The 21,195-nt window shown below is 41.6% G+C and overlaps 1 protein-coding gene and 1 pseudogene across 1 annotated transcript in view; both read right to left on the bottom strand.

Moving 5' to 3' along the window:
- LANCL3 (LanC like family member 3) overlaps positions 1-20,119 on the bottom strand; it is a 97,362-nt gene extending 77,243 nt beyond the window's left edge. The window contains exon 1 of the mRNA XM_037001539.2: positions 19,219-20,119. Within this exon, the coding sequence (XP_036857434.1) occupies positions 19,219-19,791 (573 nt within the window). The 5' untranslated portion in view covers positions 19,792-20,119. The remainder of the gene's footprint in view (positions 1-19,218) is intronic.
- Positions 1,685-11,493, bottom strand: LOC108386224 (RNA polymerase II subunit A C-terminal domain phosphatase SSU72 pseudogene; annotated as a pseudogene).
- Positions 20,120-21,195: the final 1,076 nt, after the last annotated feature.

The following is a 21,195-nucleotide window of genomic DNA, read 5'->3' as shown; positions in this document are numbered from 1 at the left end:
CTATTCTAGATACACTATGGTGAAACTGTAGATAACCAAAAACAAAGAAATCCCTGGCAGTCAAAATTCAGAAGGCATTGCCAACACATTCAAAGCAACAGGGCATCTTATCTGCCGGAGAACAGAACTTCAGAAGAAGGGACCACTCAGAAGGGACCACCTTTGGCCTGAAATCTCTACAAAAAAACTCACAAAATACTAGACAGTCACAGAAATTAAAGCAGTATTGTTCTGCCTCTGATTTCCATTTGGTCAGGAATAGAGCTTGCCTGATGGAAAATAAAGAATGCCTCAAGCTTAAAAGCTAAGTGTTAAATGCCATTTGACACAGTAGTTTTAGTTGTCTTAAGTCAGTAATTTGTGGTTAATTTGTTAGAGCAACAGTAGGAAACTAATACAAATGCAATCTTACATCAAGCAAGTCTGCCAACACCATTTTTCCAACAGCATTTGCTCACTTTGTGTCACTGTCACATTTTGGTAATGCTCGTAATATTTCAAAACTTTCTCATTATTATGGTAATCAGTGACTATGACTCACTGAAAGCTCAGATGATGATTAGCATTGTTTAGCAATAAAGTATTTTAAAATTTAAAGTATGTATATTATTTTAGATATAAAGCTATTGCATACTGAATAGACTACGGTATAGTGTAAACATAATTTTTATATGTGCTGGGAAGCCAAAATAAAGTGAGTCATTTGCCTCACTGTACTGTGGTAGTCTGAAACCAAACCTGCAGTACCTCTAGATATTACAGTATCTCTAGAGGTATGCCCATATTTGTATATATACATATATAAAGGCTATATGCTAAAAAAGCCTATTGGTATATATTCATATATAAAAGGATAGTCATATATATATATACACACACACACACACAAATACATAAGAAGTCACATATCTGACATGGTAGATTTTTTTTTTTTGGCTGGTAAGTTGGACTTTATTTTTTTTTAATTAATACAGTCTTACATTAGTTTCAAGTATATAGCACAGTGGTTCAACAGGTACCAACCACATTATTAAATCCTTACCCCCACTAGTTCAGCTACTGTCTGTCAACACAGGAAGATATTACAGAATCACTGGCTGTCTTCGTGCTGTGCTACTATCCCTGTGACCAACCTAAATTATGATTGACAATTTTTGTGCCCCTTTATCCCCCTCTCCTTCCCCCTTGGTAACCACCAGTCCTTTCTCAGTGTCTGTGAGTCTATGACATGGTAGACTTTTAATAAAGACAGAAAATCCAACACATTCCTGTGGAATCATATGAAGGTATTTGTTATGCAGTATCACTTGGACTGCACTCAATCTTAGCCAAAAGCCTGAAAAGCAATTACTGTACCATTTGTGATATTGTGGTAAAACACAGATGAATTTAAATATGGCAGAAATTTTCTTAACTGACTTCCTCCTGAAGGAGTTGTGAACTGAAGGTCCCCATTTCAACTAAACATAAACAAGAATGGAAAGCATTTAACTGATGTCTACACCACACTGAACACTCTAGGGCACTAAAACTTGCCTACTTTCTTTTTCAGCAGCTTCTATTTATTGGACAATTGCAGGTTCTTTCCCAGTGAAGATACAGCCTGTTACTTTATTCAGGCATTTGTATATTCTAACCATCTAGGGGAGAAGGGGAAGGGAGGGACAATGAGAGACACCAACCATCAGGGAAAGATGCACTATGAACTTATTTTATTTATTGGTCAAAGAAGAAAAACTTCATAAATAACATAACACGAAAAGTAAAAGTGGGATAGTAAAAAGTTGATGGTCCTTAATCCGGCAGCTACGTGTATCTTCTCATTTCAGTCGTACAGTTGATTGGTTACTGCTTTCATCCACGGGCAGAATACCTGAAAGTAAGAGTAAATAGTTAGGAACAGAGAAGTAAAAACAGAAGGAAACTCAAGACGCTGGCTTTGGAAGGGTAGCCGGCAGGGCTGTGGGGTACCAGGAGGCCAGACCTTCAGTAGAAGCAGACAGTGTGGAGGAAGGACCGGCCTTTCCTCCTCTCGAAGTCCTGCAGCAGCAAATCCATGTCATTCTCCATATCGTCTGTGTACAGGAAGCACTGGCACATCTCGCAGATGAGGAATGCCCCCAGGGTGGCGTCTTCTGGGTTGTCCTTGATGTCTATGTTGATCACGTGCACTGGCTGGCAGGTCTCTTGCTCTCTAGAATACATTTCTTCCACAACTCGGTCATATACTTGCTCTTCACAGGTGAAGATCAGGTCAAACTGATCTCTGCATTCCTGGAACCTCTCTGGCTGGGGCTTGATTCTCCTGTTTCTATCCAGCATATGTAAGATGCCATTATATGTATAGAAATCATGATCTTTTTTATGGAGATCATTGTACATCTTGTCATATGTGGTTTTGAAATCATAAATGTTTGGCTTGTTGGGTGATGGTCCAATAAGCTTCACGTGGGTTCCTGTGCCAAAGGAACGGACGTTAAAACCTCGTTTTTTGAGGATGTAGTGTGCCTCCATGCTGCGGTTCTGGTTACTTAAGCACACCACTGCCACCCGCAGCGGGGGTGACTCCATGGTGGCTGCCGCACTGTCGGCAAAATATGAGGTGCTAACCGCCATTTTGGCGGCCTCGCTCTGAGGGAGTGGCTGCAGGGCGGCCCGTAATGACGCAAAAGCTGCGCATGCGTATTTGTGATCCCACAAGTTGGGTTGTCAAAGAACAGTCATGTTCCTTCCCAAATCGATTTATTCCAATAATCAGTTACATCCATAATTTGGTCCCAAATGTTATACTTTCTACATGTACAGTTTGAATTGCATAATTTGACTCAGTATTTCATAAACTGATGAAATATAAACTGGAAAACTTGTTTTCATGAAAACGCTCTGGAAGGATTTAATGCAATTGAATAGCTAATAAAAATTGCTATTAAAGTATGTGTGAGGGAGACGACTCAAAGTTTTGACAAAAATCATAAAATCTGGAAGCATTCTTTACTTAGATTGCTCCACAATTGTCTTTAGTTTCCTAAAAGCCTTTCTCTAAGGACACCGAGAAATGGAAATTAAAGATGATGCTATGCTGGTTAAGAGTGTAAACTTGGGAACAGAACTTCAGAACAAGGGACTACTCAGAAGGTACCACCTTTGGCCTGAAATCTCTACAAAAAGAAAAAAAACCCACAAAATACTAGACAGTCACAGAAATCCAAGCAGTATTGTTCTGCCTCTGATTCACATTTAGATAGGAATACAGCTTGCCTGATGAAAAATAAAGAATGCTTCAAGCTTAAAAGCTAAGTGTTAAATGCCATTTGACACAGTAGTTTTAGTTAGAATCTCTAAGAAGTCATCTGCACCCTGAAGAAAAATTGAGACTTTGACTACAGGGAATACTGATGCGGAGTTAGTTGTATGTTACAGTCAATACTCAACAGTATAAATCTGAAACAGCTATGCTGTACACGGTACCATCTTGCTAATTCAAAGCTCATGCTAAGATGAAGAGAAATATTAAGTCATAGTATCCTGTAGAAAAAGTCAAAGGGTCCATTTTTCCTTCTAATTTCTTAACGATCTCTTTAGTTATCTGTTTATTCACAATGGGAAGGGACATAATAAGGTTTTCATTTCTTAGCTGTAGTAAAAGTACACTTACTGAAAACCAGCTTTAACTCTTCCAATCCTATACACGTGATTCATATTTAACTGAGGAACACTATTTTAATATGCAATTAAAATGACAGCTTTCTACACTAAGTTCTTTCTTCCTTACAAGAAAAGCATAAGTCCTTCAAAACAAACACAATAGAAACTCTAAGGCATGATTCAATGTCTACATCTGTCAACGTTTAATTTATCAAGAGTGCAACCTTTCAACAAGGGAGATAAAGGTTGAGAAACAAGATTTTATCACCTGCATGAATATAAAAGTAACAGATTATTTAAAAAAACAAAACAAAAAACCTTTTTAGATGTCAGTATTGTATGAGTCCAAAATTATAGTTTGCTAAAAGGTATCTGTAATGTTAACAATCAGAGTTCTATGTGTCAGCACAGAAATGCTTAAGTGGATCATTTTGACCTGTCACAAGCTGGGTACATCTCTCATTTTGTAATGTAAAAGTGGTAGAATTTTACCATCTTTTAGCTGTCACAAGGGTGATGGTGAGTGAAAATATGACAAATTCATGGCCAACCAAGTATCCTGTCCATCAAATACTTAATCCTAAGTGGCTCATCTATCAGAACCATAAAAGCTAAAACACATCCTTTTAAAATGTGGGCTGTCCATCTTGAGCCTCAAATAAAGGGGATTAGTTTAATGAAAACTCCCCGTTTCATAAAAACTTTTCATCTGTATTCCTTCCTCTCTTTGGTAAACACGTATTAAGAATCTTCTGTTTTGTCAGAGTGTACCTGATGTTCAGCAGGAGTAAAAAAGGGGGTAGAGATTAAGAGCTCGTTGCTGTCCCGGAGGGGGGAGGGGGGCGGTGGAGGAAAGGCTCCCCTGGAAATGTGTAGGATGAAAGCAAACATGAAATGGGCAGTGAACAATATACCCAAAAGGGCAGCCAAAGATGCCAGGAAAGGGGACTGATTAAGAATAAAGGTTTGTGAGAGAAATAACAAAAGACAGGGAACGAATGTGGTGTCAGAAAGTTTCTGCTAAGGATTGTTCATTTTAAAATTTGCCTTCTCCTTTCAATCCCCACACTTAATCATCCATATGTGTCTCCAATATCATGTTATCAGTTGTTTTACCCTGTTCTATTCAGGAACTTCTCATCTGTACCGGAATGCCTTCCAGACACCCCCTCTCTAAGTTTTCAAGCTACTGTAAGGAATTGGGGGTGAGAGGGAGCAATTAATTCAGTCTGGAATTCCCAGAATTGATTTATAAGCTATGCCTGCTCCCTTGAGCGTTCTCTCAAGGGACAGAAAGATTTGCCATTCAGTCAATGTTTATTGCTATATTTAGCAAGTGAGGAATTTTATTTAATACTAATGGTTCCACCAGCCCAAGCAGCAGGAAGATCACAACTTTGGAGAAGAACTTGAGTTCTAGACTGGATTCAATCCCTTATCAATTAGAAGCCATAAATCCCATAGGTAAATCTTGGTTTCTCTTAGTTCCCAGCTGGGAATGGTTCATGTCAAAAGTACCTTGCGTGGGCAATAAATATTATCTTTATCCTACTTTTCAACCCTATATCCTTGGGAAAGTTATTTAAGCCTTCTGTAATGTTTTCTGTTTTCTATTCTGAAAATGGAAATAGTAATAATATCTAACTTGAAGAGATATTGTGAGAGTTAGATGGGGCAGCTTAACTAAAAAGCACTAAGGCCTAATGTTCTGTACAGTTATTAGTTACTACTGGTTGCAAGAACTTGGAAGCATTTTGGCATGTTGAAGCATCTTAGAACTATTGCCATGAGGAAATCATTATTCTTGCCCTGCTTTACATAAATAGTTCAACCAGTCCTTACTGTATTCTAATCCTCTACCTTTTTACTTCTAATTATTTAAACCAGGCTTTTTCCTCCTCCTTCCTGGGTGGAAGCTTAATAAATGTAGTTCTGATCTTCATTATTTTACTCAATACCTTATTAAGGAAGCACAACTATTTTAATTAAATCATATGAAGATTTTAATCGACACAGATATATTTATAACATTCAAACTAATAAAATGTTATTAAATCCTAATTTATTATGACTTTTAAGGATATAAGGGATATATCAAACCATGCTTTTGATGAAGAAATATTCGTTGACAAAATACATCTTTAAATGACTATTTCTGTTACTAGATAACATTCCATACATGTTCTCTGAGAATATTTTCTCATCATTGAGCAGGAATGGGATAAATTTGGAGAATAAAACAATATGGAGAAATCGCAGCTAAAAAGCATAGGTAAGGCTCATTAAAAGAGTTTCTATTCATATTCTTGGTATTCACATTTCTCGAAGAAATACAGGTGCATAGTTAAAAAGAGGTCCTTAAAGCAATATTAGGTTCCTGCCCCACCCTGTTCCATCCACATTCTGACTTCTCTGAGGTGTAAACTACACTTTTATCTTTTTTTTTCTAGCTACCTATCTTCACATTTCTAAATGACATTCTTACACAGCTATATCTTGACTTACCCATTTAAGGTGTTATCTATTAGTCTCCTAACATGGACAATTAAGATTTCGCTATCTTATATTGCTCCATATATACATTTCCTTTCTCAGACATGCAAAATAGTTGAATCACATTTTTTACCAAAACAGTATTTATTTGGTTAAATCAATACTCAATGATTACTATTTCCCCCACCACCACCACCCTGGAGTTAATAATTGCCTTTTCCTTTTATAGTGTTTGATTTTGTTTTTGTTCATAACAAATTCATGCCCAAACTCTCCAACACCTGCAAAACTCCTTTAAGTAGAGCCAAACACATCAGGTAAGCCTTCTATTGTTTTTTCCTCTTGGCAACATCCCAGCTGTAGCTCTGCTTCAGTACTCACTGGTTGCCTTCAAAGCCTGATACCCAGCTATCACCCTGGGCTGTCCATTACCATCACTCTGAAGTTTCCTATGATTCCACCTGTACTGGAGCTACAGACTTTGAAATCCCATATTTTCCTATTTCATGGTTCATTTCCCTTTTGCTTTACCAGTTAGAAAGCTGCGGCAATGTGCCAGATGGTGGCTGGTTCATTTGGAAACTCTGGCCCTTAAGTTCTTTTAACACATGTTCTGTGAGGCTAGACTACCTCTGTCTAATGCATTTGAAAGAAAAAAAAGTTTTAATTTTTTCTGAGACCTTGCAAAGATTTCTTTTTCTACGTTCACACTTGATAAATAATTTCACTGCTATGGAATTCTCGCTGACAATTTTCTCTATGAAATTTAGAGGCCTTGCTCCATTGTCCTGTAGCTTCCCAAGTTGCTGTTCAAAGCCCAGGGCTACTCCTTTTATGGGACCAGTTTTATTTCTTCTTGGAAGCCTTTAGAATCTCTTCTTTACTCTTCTTCCATCCAACATGCTGGTGGACCCCTTAAATCTGGTAAATCATGTCTTTCTTTTGTGAAAAATATTGAGTTATTTTCCAAAATTTTTTCCTTTCATTTACTTCATTGTCTTTTATTGGGACTACTAGACAGAGGTTGGACTTTCTCTAATTAGTCTTTTCTCTTTTATCAATTTTATTGTCTTTTGGCTGAACTTTCAGGGACATTTCCCCAGCTGAATATTCTAATTCCTTTACTAAATTATTTTCATTTCTTCTATACTATTTTTAATTTCTAAGAGCTCTTTTTCTGTTCTCTGAATACTGCTTTCAACATCCTGCTTTTATTTCATACCAGTTACCACTTTCCTCTCTGACAATATTAAGTATAGATTTGGACACTTAGGAAGTTTTCTTCTCCTCCCAACACTAACTTAACTCCAAATTTGGTTTTCCTATTTCTTATGATCACTGTCTTTCCCTTCAGATGCTTTCCTCAAACGTCTCTTGACTGACAGTTGCTGTTTAAGAGTCCCAGTGTAAAAGAGTTTCAACCTAAAAAGATCGCTGGGAGCTCTGGGTGTAGAAGAGGGCTAGCCAGTTGGTGGGATTTACTGTAGGGTGACAAGGCAGTGTAACTGCTTTTTTACTGGGAGCAGTTACACCTACAAATATGAGTATTTGTTGAATCTGACCACCACAGACCCTCTTTCAATCGAAAACTTGGTGGACTAGTGTGTCTCCCAAGTGTTCTGGGAGTTGAGGAAGAGGCTGGGTGCGTGCACGGGGTGGGGTTGGAAGAATGTCTTACCATTCAGTATGCAATGCTACTGTTTTCAGTGAAACACCTCATCTCCGCCCTTGATGGTGCCTTGGGCCTCACAGCCCAGAGCTTCTCTAATTCAGTCTGTCATGAAATTGAACTTCAAGGCTTCCACTAAAGACTGCAGAGCCCACATCTGGGAACTGTGGCTGTTCCTACCAGAACCCCTCAGATTCTTCCTATTGAATCTCTGAATCCATCCCCCAGTGTCCATGTGCTTTGCCTCTAACAACTCTTACCTGCAGCCTTCCTCAGAGGCCTACTTTCGGGCTACACGAGGCACTTTGGCAGCACGCCAACAGAGCTGGACATACCTGGAAGATTACACCCCTACAGTCTAGGTACAGTGAATGACTGGTGCAAGACTGTGCCTCTAGTCAGGTCAAACTCCACAGTGTAATTTATACTCCTGAGCTCCCCTACAGGATGAGACAGAAGCTGGGACTTAGCCTACAACTGTACCTTTGGCTTCCTGCTGTTTACTGTTTCTACCATGCGGACACTGGTTCCTCCTGGGAGCACTTCCTTAATGAAGCACTTGCATAAAATCTACATGTTGAGTCAGCTTTTGGAGAATCTGGCCTAAGACCACCATCTAGTTGCTTAGGTTTGGGAAAGGACCCACTCTATCAAACTTGCAACTAGTTCTGTTTTCATACCTGCCTCAAATCCCCAGTACCACCAGAGGTTTCAAGAACCTCTAATTCTGAACCTCTCTATAGTGTTCCAGAAAGCTAAGGGGTAAAATGTAGATTTAAGTTTGTAAAACTGACAGTGAAGCTATACTCACAGTCTTGAAACACAAATTAGAAAAGTGCATTAATGTAAGAAAAACATAATTTCTGGGCCCAGAAGCTGAAGAAACACTTGAAAGAATCTTTAATTGTATTAATTCTTTTTTGAAACAAGTTACCAAATGTACAAATGATCTGGAACATTTGCTGGAGAAAACTCATTTGAAAACTCACTTCACCACAGACACAACTATTGAAATTCATCTGAAATTCTCAATTAGTACCATGCAAGCAAATGATCTTTAGAAGCAAAGAAGAGAACTTAAGAGCAAGAGAGAGCTCCTTGAATCTGCCACTCAGATTCTGGGGCACAGAGCAAGAAATATTCCAACATCACCTGCACAGCAATTTACAGTTGCTTAAAGCCAATTAGGTGATTTACTCAGAGAATTATAAATCAGAGACACTTTCCTAGACTAAGTCTGCAAGCAGTCTGCAATTATAAATAGAAAACAGAATACCCTTTTTCCTGGAGGAAGCAAAGTACAGAGGGTAACTCTCATAGGTTTGTGTTTCAGGGGTGATGACCAGTCACTCAATTTACTTTGCTACATAATCTCTCTGAGCTGCTCAGCTTAATCTCCTGCATGGCAGAGCAGAGGATATTTCCCTCCAGCTCTTTATGGCCTGTGTGTGAAGATCTCAAAGCTTTGCTGTTGTGATCAGGGGCCTAGCAGCTCTGAATACCACCATAGGGAATATTAGACAGACTGGCTGAACATCCAGAAAACATATTATTTAGCCAATGCAGTGTCTCACCCCACATTAATGATAATTCTCAAAATACTAATAAAATAATGGCTGACTTATACAGAGTCTTTACTCTGTACCTAGCAAACACGCTGTTAAGCTCACTACATACACTTTCTCAGCGGCTCTTTATACCACACCTGCAAGGTGAGAGCTGCTGGTATTACATTTTGCAGATGAAGAAATTAAGCCTCAGAGACGCTAAGTAACTTTGGCTGAGGTCAACCAACTGTTGCTGTGGAGCCAGTATTCAATCTCAAGGCTGACTCTGAAAGCTCTGTTTTTAAACACATTTCAATGTCTTCTTTGACAGTCCAACCTATTTCAACAGTTGTAATTCGTGAGACACATGCAATTCTCTTTGCCTCACAAGAAGAAAACATTTCAAACACAAGATTATGTTACTGAAAAGTGCATGAGGCCAATACTTCCTCTCTGGTTGAACATGGATCTCTTTAGCTTTAGATAGCTATAAAGTCTGTTAGGAACGTGGCTCCGTCCTAAAGTCGTATGAGTGGAGATTCAGCTGGTCCCCACAGTGCTTGCTTTGTGACTGATGATGCTCTGGTTGCCATGGACACCAGATTTGAACACAACACTATTCCATGCAAAGCAATGGAGCCAGCAGATGGGCACAGTAACACCTAACTGCACATAATGCTATGACCAGTATTTGTTTTGCCACCTCTCATTTTGATGGTGTTCTCACCTGTAAAGTCTGCAAGACTGCTTATCATCTGGGAAACAGCTTCTTGTGGGCCAGGTAATAACACTCACACTTCAGCCTGTCATTTATCTGGTTTGTTGGATGGGTAAAGCTATTCAGAAAAGGAAATCTGATCTTACACAAAAACACTTCTTTGTTCAGCTCGCTAAAAGAATGGATCAAATGACTTCTTGAAAATTCAGTATGCCCAAATGTCTAGCACCCCTAGAATAATGAGTCTGCTAACTTGGTAGGTTTTCCTAGTAACTAAATCCATAAAGAAATTAATTAGGAAGAGATAAGTGGTATATATGTAACACATGAGAACAAGGTTTTCTTTGAGACAAACCAAACATGCAAGGCATTGTACTTAATGAACGTAGGTCAGGATCAATCAGTGAAAGGGAATCGTGAAGAGAAACACTTAAATTCTCTACACATCAGGGAGCATCAGCCAGTTTACCTAGAGACCATCACCACATGGGGATGATAAAGGATCTCCCTGCCACATGGAGGGAATCCACTGTATATTGTGTAGAAACCAGTCACATGACAAACATAATTCATTAACCAGCAAAAATGAAATTAGCTAAGTTAAAAAGAAATTAATGCAGTCTATCATTTCACATTCAGAGGTCAATGAATATAGTGAAATTCCATTAAAACAGCCTCCTTCTAGAACACCAGGAGTTTGTTACTGGCCAATAATTCAGTACAGTTAAAACAATGTTTATTTTTAGGGGGATCAAATTTGTTGACAGACAATCCCATCTCTGCCACTGACTTGCTGTGTAACCTGGAACAAGTTCCACAACCTCTCTGTGCCTCAGTTCCCTCACTGGGTAAGATGAGGATAGTGATGGTGCCTATGTCACAAGGTTGCTGGTAGTATTAAATGACATATGTAAAGTGCTTACAACAATGTCACAGTCAGTGACCAATCAGTGTTAGTTCTTACATCCTTTTAGCAATCACAGGGTTTTGGGTCAATAAGAAAGCATCTAAGCTATAGCTCATAGAAGTGGCCCACTTCCTGAGGGGTCTATAATTAGGCAATTAGGAACTGCACTCTGCCTACAAAAATCCAGCTTCCCCAACCTGCTGTCATTTCAAGCTAAATTCAGGGTTTACTTAAGCAGTACACAACACACAGCTGCTTACAAACATAGACCACTCAAGTCCAGACTGAGTGAAATCCTGCATATGTATTTTGTTCAGTGAGTGTTGAATAGAACAATAAGGGAACTCGTGTTCTACCCTAGAAACCTCCATCCTTATTTTCTACCCATCAGTTTGTATGTACATATTACATGCAAACATTGTATATGGACATATGCATATATATGGTTATCCTTCACAGCATTCCCTTTGATAGCAAAAAAAATCTGAATCAATTTAATGTTGATCAATAATGGTTAAATTATAGTATAACCATTAAATCAACCAGTATAAAGAATAAGATCTCTCTATGTAATAATAGGCAAAGATGCCTGAGGCACATTAAGCAAAAAGCTATAGGATATATATATATATAATATGATCATTCATGTAAATGGGTAAAAATATGGGCATTTTAATAATGGAATATTTCTAAAAAAGAAGACACTAACAATTACATTCAAAGACTTTTATTATATATATGTTTCTGTATGCTCTTATTGTTTGGTTTTACCTTGTATGATGACAGTAATAATTTTTAAAGAAAGACCTGAAACAACCTAACAGTACACCTCCAGGAACTAGAAAAAGAAGAAAAAACAGACCCAAAGTTAGCAGAAGGAAGCAACCGATAAACATTAGAGCAGAAATAAGTGAAAGAGACTAGGAATAGAAAAGATCAACAAAAATAAGAACTGGTTCTTTGAAAAGAAAAACAAATTTGACAAACCCTCGCTAGACTAAGAAAAAAAGAGACTCAAAATCAGAAACAAAAGAGGAGACATTACAACTGATACCACAGAAATACAAAGGATAAGAGATTATTGTGAACAAAATTATATACCAACCTGGAGGAAATGGATGAAATCATAGAAACATACAACCTGCTAAGACTGAATCATAAAGAAATAGAGAATCTGAACAGACCCACAACAAGTAAGGAGATTGAATCAATAATCAAAATCCTCCCACCAAAGAACAGCCAGGACCAGATGGTTTCTGGTGAATACTACCATTTAATAAAAAATTAGTGCCAGTCCTTCTCAAACCCTTCTAAATAATTGGAAAAGGGGAAATATTGCCAAACTCATTTTATGAGGCTAGCATTACTCTGATACCAAAGTCAGATAAAGATACTGCAAGAAAACTATAGCCCAGTATCCCTGATGAATAGAGATACAGAATCTGCAACAAAATACTAGCTCCTCAAATCTATCAACACATTAAAAGGATCATATACACTATGACCAAGTGGGATCCATCCCTGGGAGGCAAGAATGGTTAAACATATGCAAATCAATAAATGTGATACAGCACATTAATAAAATGAGATAAAAATCATATGATCATCTCAATAGATGCAGAAAAAGTTCAACTTTCATTCGTGATAAAATCTTAACAAACTGGGTACAGAAGAAACATACCTCAATATAATAAAGGCCATTTAAGGCGTCCACAGCTAACATCATACTTTTCTCTAAGATCAGGAATAAGACAAGGGAGCCCACACTCACAACTCCTACTCAACTTACCAGTAGAAAAAGTAATACTAAAATCATCATGGAACCACAAAAGACCCTGAATAGCCAAAGCAATCTTGAGGAAGAACAAACACTTTCTGATTTCCAACTGTATTACAAAGCTACAGTAGTCAAGACAGCAAGGTACTGGCATAAAAATAGGCACATAGATCAATGGAACAGACTTGAGAGCCCAGAAACAAACCTAAGCATATATGGTCAACTAATATTTGACAGGGGAGCTGAGAATATTCAATGGGGAAAGGACAGTCTCTTCCTAGATAGCTACATGCAGAAGAATGAAACTAGACCCCTATCTTAGCCCACTCAAAAATTAACTCAAACTGGACTAAAGACAAAAATAAGACCTGAAACTGTAAAACATGAAGAATACATTGGGAAAAAGCTCCTTGTCACTAGTCTTGGCAATGATTTTCTGGATATGATACCAAAACCACTAGCAACAAAAGTAAAAATCAGTAAGTGGGACTATGCCAAACCAAAAACTTCTACACACCAAAGGAAACCATCACAAAATGAAAAGGCAACCTATGGAACAGGAGAAAATACTTGCAAGCCATAGTTCAGATAAAAGGTTAGTATACAAAATATATAAAGAACTCACATAACTCAATAGCAAAACAAACAACTTGATTAAAAAATGCTCAGAGGAATTGTATAGATATGTTTCCAAGAAAACATACATGTGGCCAATAGGTACATGAAAAGGTGCTCAACGTTGATCATCAAGGAATGGCAAATCAAACCACAATGAGATATCACCTCCCAACTGTTAGAATGGCTAGTATCAAAAACACAAGAGGTAAGAGGTGTTGATGAGGATGTGCAGAAAAGAACCCTGTGTAATGTTGGTGGGAATGTAAGTTGGTACAACTACTGCAGAGATCAAGATGGAGTTTCCTCAAAAAGTTAAAAATGGAGCTATCATGATCCAGCAATGCCACGCTTGGGTATTTATCTGAAGGAAATGAAAACAGGATCTTGAAGAGATATCTGCATCCCCACGTTCATTGCAGCACTATTCACAATAGCCAAGGAAGTGGAAGTCATGTGACAAACCTTGCCAAGGGATGCCAGAGGTTAAACCACACAACAAATAGTCCCCTTTCCTTCTGGTCAGAACCTGCACCCAGTGACAGAGGTTAGAAATGCAGGACACTAGTCTTCCCAGTGCCCCCTGAAACCAGAAGTGGCCAGTGACCCTTGCTGGGTAATGAGACAGAAGGTAAATGCTTCAAGGATAGAACATTCTGTATGAGTTTTAAAAGGAGATACAAGAAAACAGTCCCAGACCCTCCCTTTCTACTTCAGTTGTATGGAAACATGATGCTTGGAATGGTAACAGCCATCTTGCAACCTGGAAGAGGGATGCAGCTCACACATTGAAAATAGCAGAGAAATAGGTCAGAAAGGGCTTGGGTTCTGATGACTTTCCTTACTTGCTGAACCAGTAGAATGGCCTAGCTCTACACACCTTGTAAAGTGAGCAAATAAATGTCCCTTTATTTAAATCTCACTTTTTATTGGATATTCTGTTACTTGCAGCTAAAGCATCCCCACTTACACAGCTACCAGCCAGCCACCTGCCTTAGGTAATGAGCTGAAGACCCAACTAATCTAGCAATCAAGTGTTTTAAAACCATGGCAGGAAGATGGATTCCTTATACCAGGTATAATTTTCTATGTGATCTTCAGAATTGCTTTGGATTTTCTGTTAGTAGATGCAAAAGGGAGTAGCATTGATTTCATTAAGCAGCTACTATTTGCCAAGCACTATACTAGTTGTTTTATCTAGGGTGAGTCATCACAGCAACTTCCAGTCCAGTCCCCTTTGGCTGGAAAAATAAAATCACATCTACATTTTCTCAAATCTTATTTAAACAACTTAGCATTTCCTTTCATTATAAACGCAGACCACAAACTGCCAGCAGTACTTGTGACTTTACCACCTATAGAAGTCACAGATATATTCGTATCACACTGCAGTTGTCACAGGTATCTCAAAATATCACTGACCTTCATCACTGTTTCAAAAAGCACCATAACCCTTGGCCTGCTGCAAAATCTTCTTATTTAATGGGTTCATAATAAAGAAACACATATGCTACTACATCACATTTTTAAATGTTTTGGTAACCAAATTTCAACATAATTGGCTTCCTTTGTAATCTTCTGTTTTATGCATCTAAAAATGTTATTCTAAGAGGTACCATAGGCTTCACCAGATTTACAAAGGAGTCCTTGGCACAACAGGGGTTTAGACCCCCAGTAACCAGTCCCCCGTCCCCCTTGAGACCATTCTTTTTTTGGTATCATTAATATAAAATCACACAGGCAACACTGTGGTTACTAGATTCCCCCCATTATCAAGTCCCCACCACATACCCCATTACAGTCACTGCCCCTTGTGACCATTCTTAATCCTGTTCCATCCACTGTCCATACAGAAAACCAGGGTGATCTTTTTAAAAGGTAAATAAGATGAAGACATTTTCCTGTTTAAATCTGAAACAAATGCAGACTCCCAGCTGTGACTGACTTGGTCCTGCAAGATCTGATTTTACCCTCCTCACAGCTCCTACTGGTCTCAAACTCCACTAGCTCTCGTGCACTTTGCTCTAGCCATGCTGGTGGCCTTCCTTTCCTTTGAAATCTCCAAGCAGTTTCCCACCTCAGGCACTTTGTCCTTGCTGTCCCCTCTGCCTGGAATACCTGCTCTTAAAGCAAGCACTTCATTCCCCCTGCTCCAGCGATGAGCTAGGATATTACCTGCACAGAGCAGCTTTCCTGACTAATGTATACCAAGTAGCAGCCCTCCTCTCTCTGGCCTCACCCCCGATTATTTCCTGTTTACTCCCTTCGGAGCACCTATAACAACATAATTATGTTGATTTTTGTTCCCTACTAACTCCTGGCATCCAGCAAGGTGCCAGGCACACAGAGAAACCTGACAGTCATTAAATGAAGGAATACGTGACAGAGTAAGTGAATGCAGAAGCTATTATCAATCCATTTTACAAGTGAGGGAACTGAGGCTCACAGATGTTAAATTACTCGTCCAAGGTCACCCAGTGGTAAAGTTATTATTTAAGCTGTGGTCCCTGGGCCTCCTCTTCATCCTGCCACCATTGTTTTCTAACTTCCTTTTCCCTGCTACATTTCCACCAGTCTGGAAAGCAGAAGAGACCTAGTGCAAGTTTTTATGATTTCTTGGGACCTCAGTGCTCCATTTTCCCCAAGATATCTGCCTAACACACCTCAAAGTTACTTCCCTTGAGTATTCCCAGAAGGGCCAAATGTATGTCTGTCTCTCTCTCCATATACACACTTTTTTTCCATCTCTGAATCTTATAAACATAAATGCAAACAATCAAATCAAATAGAATAAAATTCAGAAAAGGGTAAACTAAGGAAGAAAAATGCTAGATAAACCCAGGGTCAGTGCTAGCATACAAAAGTACATGTGATAAGGCACTGTATGCAAGCTTAGGTGGAGCACAATTCTGACCACACGCTTGCTTCCTAGTAGCCAGCATAAAGTGAGAAACAGTCAATTACACGACATATCCTGAAGATTGAAAAAAAATTCAACTTCCAGGAGGAGCACAACTATTCCTGTCTCTATGTGCTAAGAGCATTGTGTCTGTGGGTCCTTATAATGAAAGCATGGCAGGGCATAGTAATCAGTATTCTGAACTACAACCTCACAAAAATAAATACATCAAGCGGCACAGAATGGTGTCTTAGAGCATACCTTAATAGACAAGGCCAGTATAATGCCAAGGCCTACACACCTGGGAACTCGTTAGAAATGCAGAATCCCGGCCCCATCCCAGGCCCGCTGAATCAGAATCTGCGTGTTATTGACAAGATCTGCAGGTAATCCCTATGAACACTGAAGTTTAACAAGCATTGCTCTAACGCTTAAGCTTGATCTGGGGCAATGTTTTTGAGAAATTAGTATTCATTATTCAACAAATATTCAAATAGTCATTCATTAAACAAATATTCAACCGTGGTGGTAGGAAAGGATTTTCTAAAAATGTGACACCAAAAGCACCACCATAAAGGAAAATAGTGGTTAAGTGGGTCACTCTTAAAACTAAGAGATGAAGCAAGTCATAGAGTAGATAATATTTGCAGCAACACCACAAAGAGGAAAGCTGAGCACCTAAACATGTCTTAATGCTAGGAAGACAGCAATGAAACAAAACCCTCTTCTCTTATGGAGTTACATTCTAATTGGAGACGACATGAACATCAAAGCCAGATGAAGCAAGAAAGGGACATAAGTCAGGGGACAGCGTTGCAGCTTTAAGTAGGGTGGCCAGGACTCACAGAGGAGGTAATGGCCTGCACAAGGGCAGGGAGCAAACTATAAACATAGCTAGGGGAAGAGTATTCCAAGCAGAGGGAACAGGGGAACAAACATCCTGAAACAGTAAATGCCTGAAACAGCAAGAGGCCCGGGGTGGTTGAAGCAGAATGAGCAAGAAGTGGGGGAGACATGCAAGGGGCCAGGTCATGTGCAGCCTTGTCAGCCATTTTAAGTGTCTTAGTTCTAACTGCAAGTGAGCTGAGAAGCCCCTGGAGAAAAGGTAAGAGTGAGCCATTGCAGGATGCTGAGCAGAGGAAATGACATAATGAAAAGTGTTTTTAAAAAGACTAGTTTCTCAGAGGTACATGGAATGGCTTGACAGATTCCAGCTCATAGTATATTTACACTAATCCCAGGAAATGGTGATTCATTCATTCAACTATTTATTAGGTGCCAAAGATCTGCCAAGCACTGTGGGGAGGATCTGGGCTAGGGTGATAACTGAGGGAACTGCCAGAAGAAAGTGAATATAAATAACACTGGAGGGAAAGAAACCTAGGATGTAATGTCAGATTATTTATAGGGAGAAGACAGAAGTTCACAATTCAATTTAATCAGGGTTTATGGATCATCTACTGAGGGCGAAGCTATATGCTGGCTAGGACACAGGGGTGGAGACAGCACTTAAGACTTGTGTTTTCCTCTCAAATGGCTTCCCACCTGGTGTGCTTAGCCCCTGACCTGCAAGTTTCAAGCCTGAACATCCAGGATTGCTGCAGCTGAGGTTGGCACTGACATTGGCTGCTTTGCTCAGATTCAGAGTGTTTTTTGTTTTGTATTTTTACTTTCAGAGCTTGTTCTGTCTCCTGGAAGCAAGGGCCAAAGCACCTCAACTTGATTAGTGTAAAAAGATGGATCTGGTTTGGCAGGAAGGCAGAATAGAGGTCTTCATGTCTTAGTGGATCAGTGTTGCAGCCTGGCCCTAGGCCACCAATTTAGGGCAAGGAGTGCTTCTGGTCTGTTTCCACCTGTGTGACCTGATAGGTCTCCCAGTGTTTGCCACTCCATTCTGGAGAAAAGACCCCAAGGCATGCAAAGGGAAAGAAGCGAGTTTAAGGAAAACGACTAGGGTAAAAAAAAATTGAAAATTGCCTACTGCCAGACTGCAAGGTCTGAGGAGCAGATGCAAATATAATGCAAATGATATGTAAATAGCCCTGGGGCATGAATGAAAGTGATTATCCTTCAGGTCTAGTTACTATTAGCCTTTGCAGGATTTGTTTTCCCGCTCCGCAGGAACTGGCACATTGTCTTCTAATGTCCGGGCACCCTGTTAAAAGTGAACCCAGAAAAAACCCTATACATAGCTATGAAATCCAATGCACTTCAAGGAGCCACTGGAAAGCTATTCATTAAGAAAACCTGTTCTGTCAAGTAGGCTGTCACCCTGACAATTCTAACCTCGCATTTTAAAACTACGCATTTACAACCGAGGACAATTTTGTCTATATTTATGTACGGAAAACAGGACACCCTGACCAGATCCGCATTTTTAAGAGCCATGAGATGAACTGAATAGTAAGCAATCCCGTCAGCACATCAGACCTACAGCTGGGGTTATTCTGGGTTACAGACCCCGGGTGGCTGAAGCAACTTTCCCCAACATAACTGACGGAGACAACATAATCAGTCCTGAACCCTTGCATTACTTCTCTAGGACTCTAATATCGAGGGTGCTTCAGCTTTGGACAGGAGGGTCAAAGGAAAGGAAATCCCTTTCATTTTCAAGGATGGTTTTGTTTTTCTAATGTCACTTGGGAAGGGCCTCCGGAAAGCTAACAGGCAAAGAAGCATCTGGGGAGATGCCACGTTCAGCCTCAAACACAAACAAAGCGCAAAGACGCGGAACCCCAACAAAAGAGAGACTGAAGAGCAAGAGCGGGAAGGACGGACAAAAGCAGAAGATAAACTTCAAGGGCCTGAAGGAACGACAGCCGCAAACAAAGAGTCACAACGAGAGGTGGAGAACGGGCAGGGGCGCTGCGCCCGGAGCCCGGAGCAGGGCAGCGGGGCAGAGCCGGGCAGGCGCGAGCGCCCCACCAGCGGACGGGGCTGCTTCTTACCTCCTGAGCGAGTTTCTGCTTGAGCACGAGCGCGGCGCACAGGTAGCCGGCGCGGCCCACGAACAGCTCGTCGGAACCGCACTCCAGGAAGGAGAGCGGCGCGCAGACGGCGCACAGAGCCCGGAACTTGCCCAGCGGCTGCACGTAGTCGGACCGGCCCAGGGCGTGGTACACGAGCGTGGCCACGGCGTACACGCCCGCGCCCCCGAGCAGGAAGGCGGCGCGGGTGTCGGCGTCCGGCTCGCCCCACTCCTCGGCGCGGGCGCACGCGTCGATGAGGCGCTTGGCCGAGCGCAAGTAGCGCTCCCGGGCCTCGGCAAAGAGCGGGCTCTGAGAGACGTGGTAGAGCATGTAGGCCACCCCGGCCACGCCGCCGTACAGCCCGCCCTGGCAGCTGCTGGCCGCGGCCGCTGCGCCCCGGGCCTCAGCGCCGCCCCCGAGCGGGGGCAGCTCCCGGAGGATGCGCTCGATGGTGGTGGTGACCAAGGGCGCCACCGCCTCCTCACACTGGCCCGCCAGCAGGCTGCCCTGGTAGTCATCGAAGCGGTTGGCGAAGCAGCGCCTGGTGTCCATGCTGCTGCCCGAGCCCCGCAAGGCCGAGCCGGGGTCCGCTTGTGGGCGCGCCCTGCAGCCCCGCGTACCACTTCTTGCTCTGGGAGGCACTGGGAAGGCGCTGGATGCGGTGGGGATGGAGCTGGGAGGTGACAAGAGGAGGCGGGCGCAAGGAAGAAGCACGGAGCAGATTGCCAAGTGGGGCTCCCGGGCGAGCGCCGGGATGCGCGTCGCACGCCGGCTCCCGAAGGCCGCGCCCTCGCCGAACCCGCCCCCTCCTGCGCCACAGCAGCTCAGCCGCCTCTCAGAGGGGACGAGGTGGTAGCCTGCAGGAACCACGTGGGACCCGCGCCACTCCTCCCGCTCCGCCCCGGCTCCTCCCCTCCCGGCGGAAGGCCAGGGATGCGCGGGACACGGATTCGATCCGGACAGCTGAGGCTGGGCGTACGTACACCTGGTGGTGGAGGCGAGGACCTCGAGTCCCACGTACACTCCAGGCATGGTCCTCGAGTCAGCAGGTAAGGGTCACCTGGTAGCATGTTAAAAACGCAGCAGCTCGGACTTCGCCCCAGACCTACTGAATCGAAACCAGCGCATTATCGAGATCCCCAGGTGATTCGCATGCACATTAAAGGTTGAGAAGCCACTGAACTCGTCTAGAGGACGAGAGCAAAACTGAGCGCCTTCCTGAAACTTGGTTCTCAGCTTGGTTACTTTGAGAGTGCTCATCCTCAGTGTCTGAATCCCACAGGCTGAGGCGTTTGAGTACATCACGTGTAATGCATTGACACGGTGAAATGCCCCACAGGCCAACTTTTTCTTGGCCTTAGTTCTCGTCTTTTCTTGGAGTACACAGCAAAAATGCAAAGCACCACGCCAGCTTAAGGTGAGAGAGTGGGAGAGTGAGGGTTCTTTCTCCTGCTCTAGAGATTCCTCCCCACATGCACGCATAGTAAGAGCCCAGTAAAGTATCTTCAGGTCTTTAACTAGTTAATATGAGGGGTAACGCTGCGCTATTTCCTTCCCTCCTTTCCTTCCTATGTTTCTTCCCTTCTGCTCTTCTTCCACGGGGTTATCGAGGGTCTCCTATACATCCTGGATTCTGGAAATAAGGTGCGTAAACAACCTAGACATGGTCCTAGACCTCTTGGCGCTTACAGTGCAGTGGGAAAGACCGAAAATGAACAGTTACACAAATAAGTTGCCATTCTTTCGCTCAGCTGTTTTAAAATAATTCTTCCTTTCCCAAAGCATTGACCGGTGAAGGCCAAAGAGGTCACCTCTCCCCGGGGGTGTTCACATTTTGATAGGGACTGTGCAAGACACAAAAGAATAAGAGAAGCATGGAAAAGTTTCTGACTATGGAGAGAGCAGCTACTCTACTTGAGAGGGCAGTTTTGTTCGCATGCGATTAATTCCTCAAAA

Source organism: Manis javanica, chromosome X (assembly GCF_040802235.1).
Source record: "Manis javanica isolate MJ-LG chromosome X, MJ_LKY, whole genome shotgun sequence".
Taxonomy (NCBI): domain Eukaryota; kingdom Metazoa; phylum Chordata; class Mammalia; order Pholidota; family Manidae; genus Manis; species Manis javanica.
This window is presented reverse-complemented; position numbering and strand designations above follow the sequence as displayed.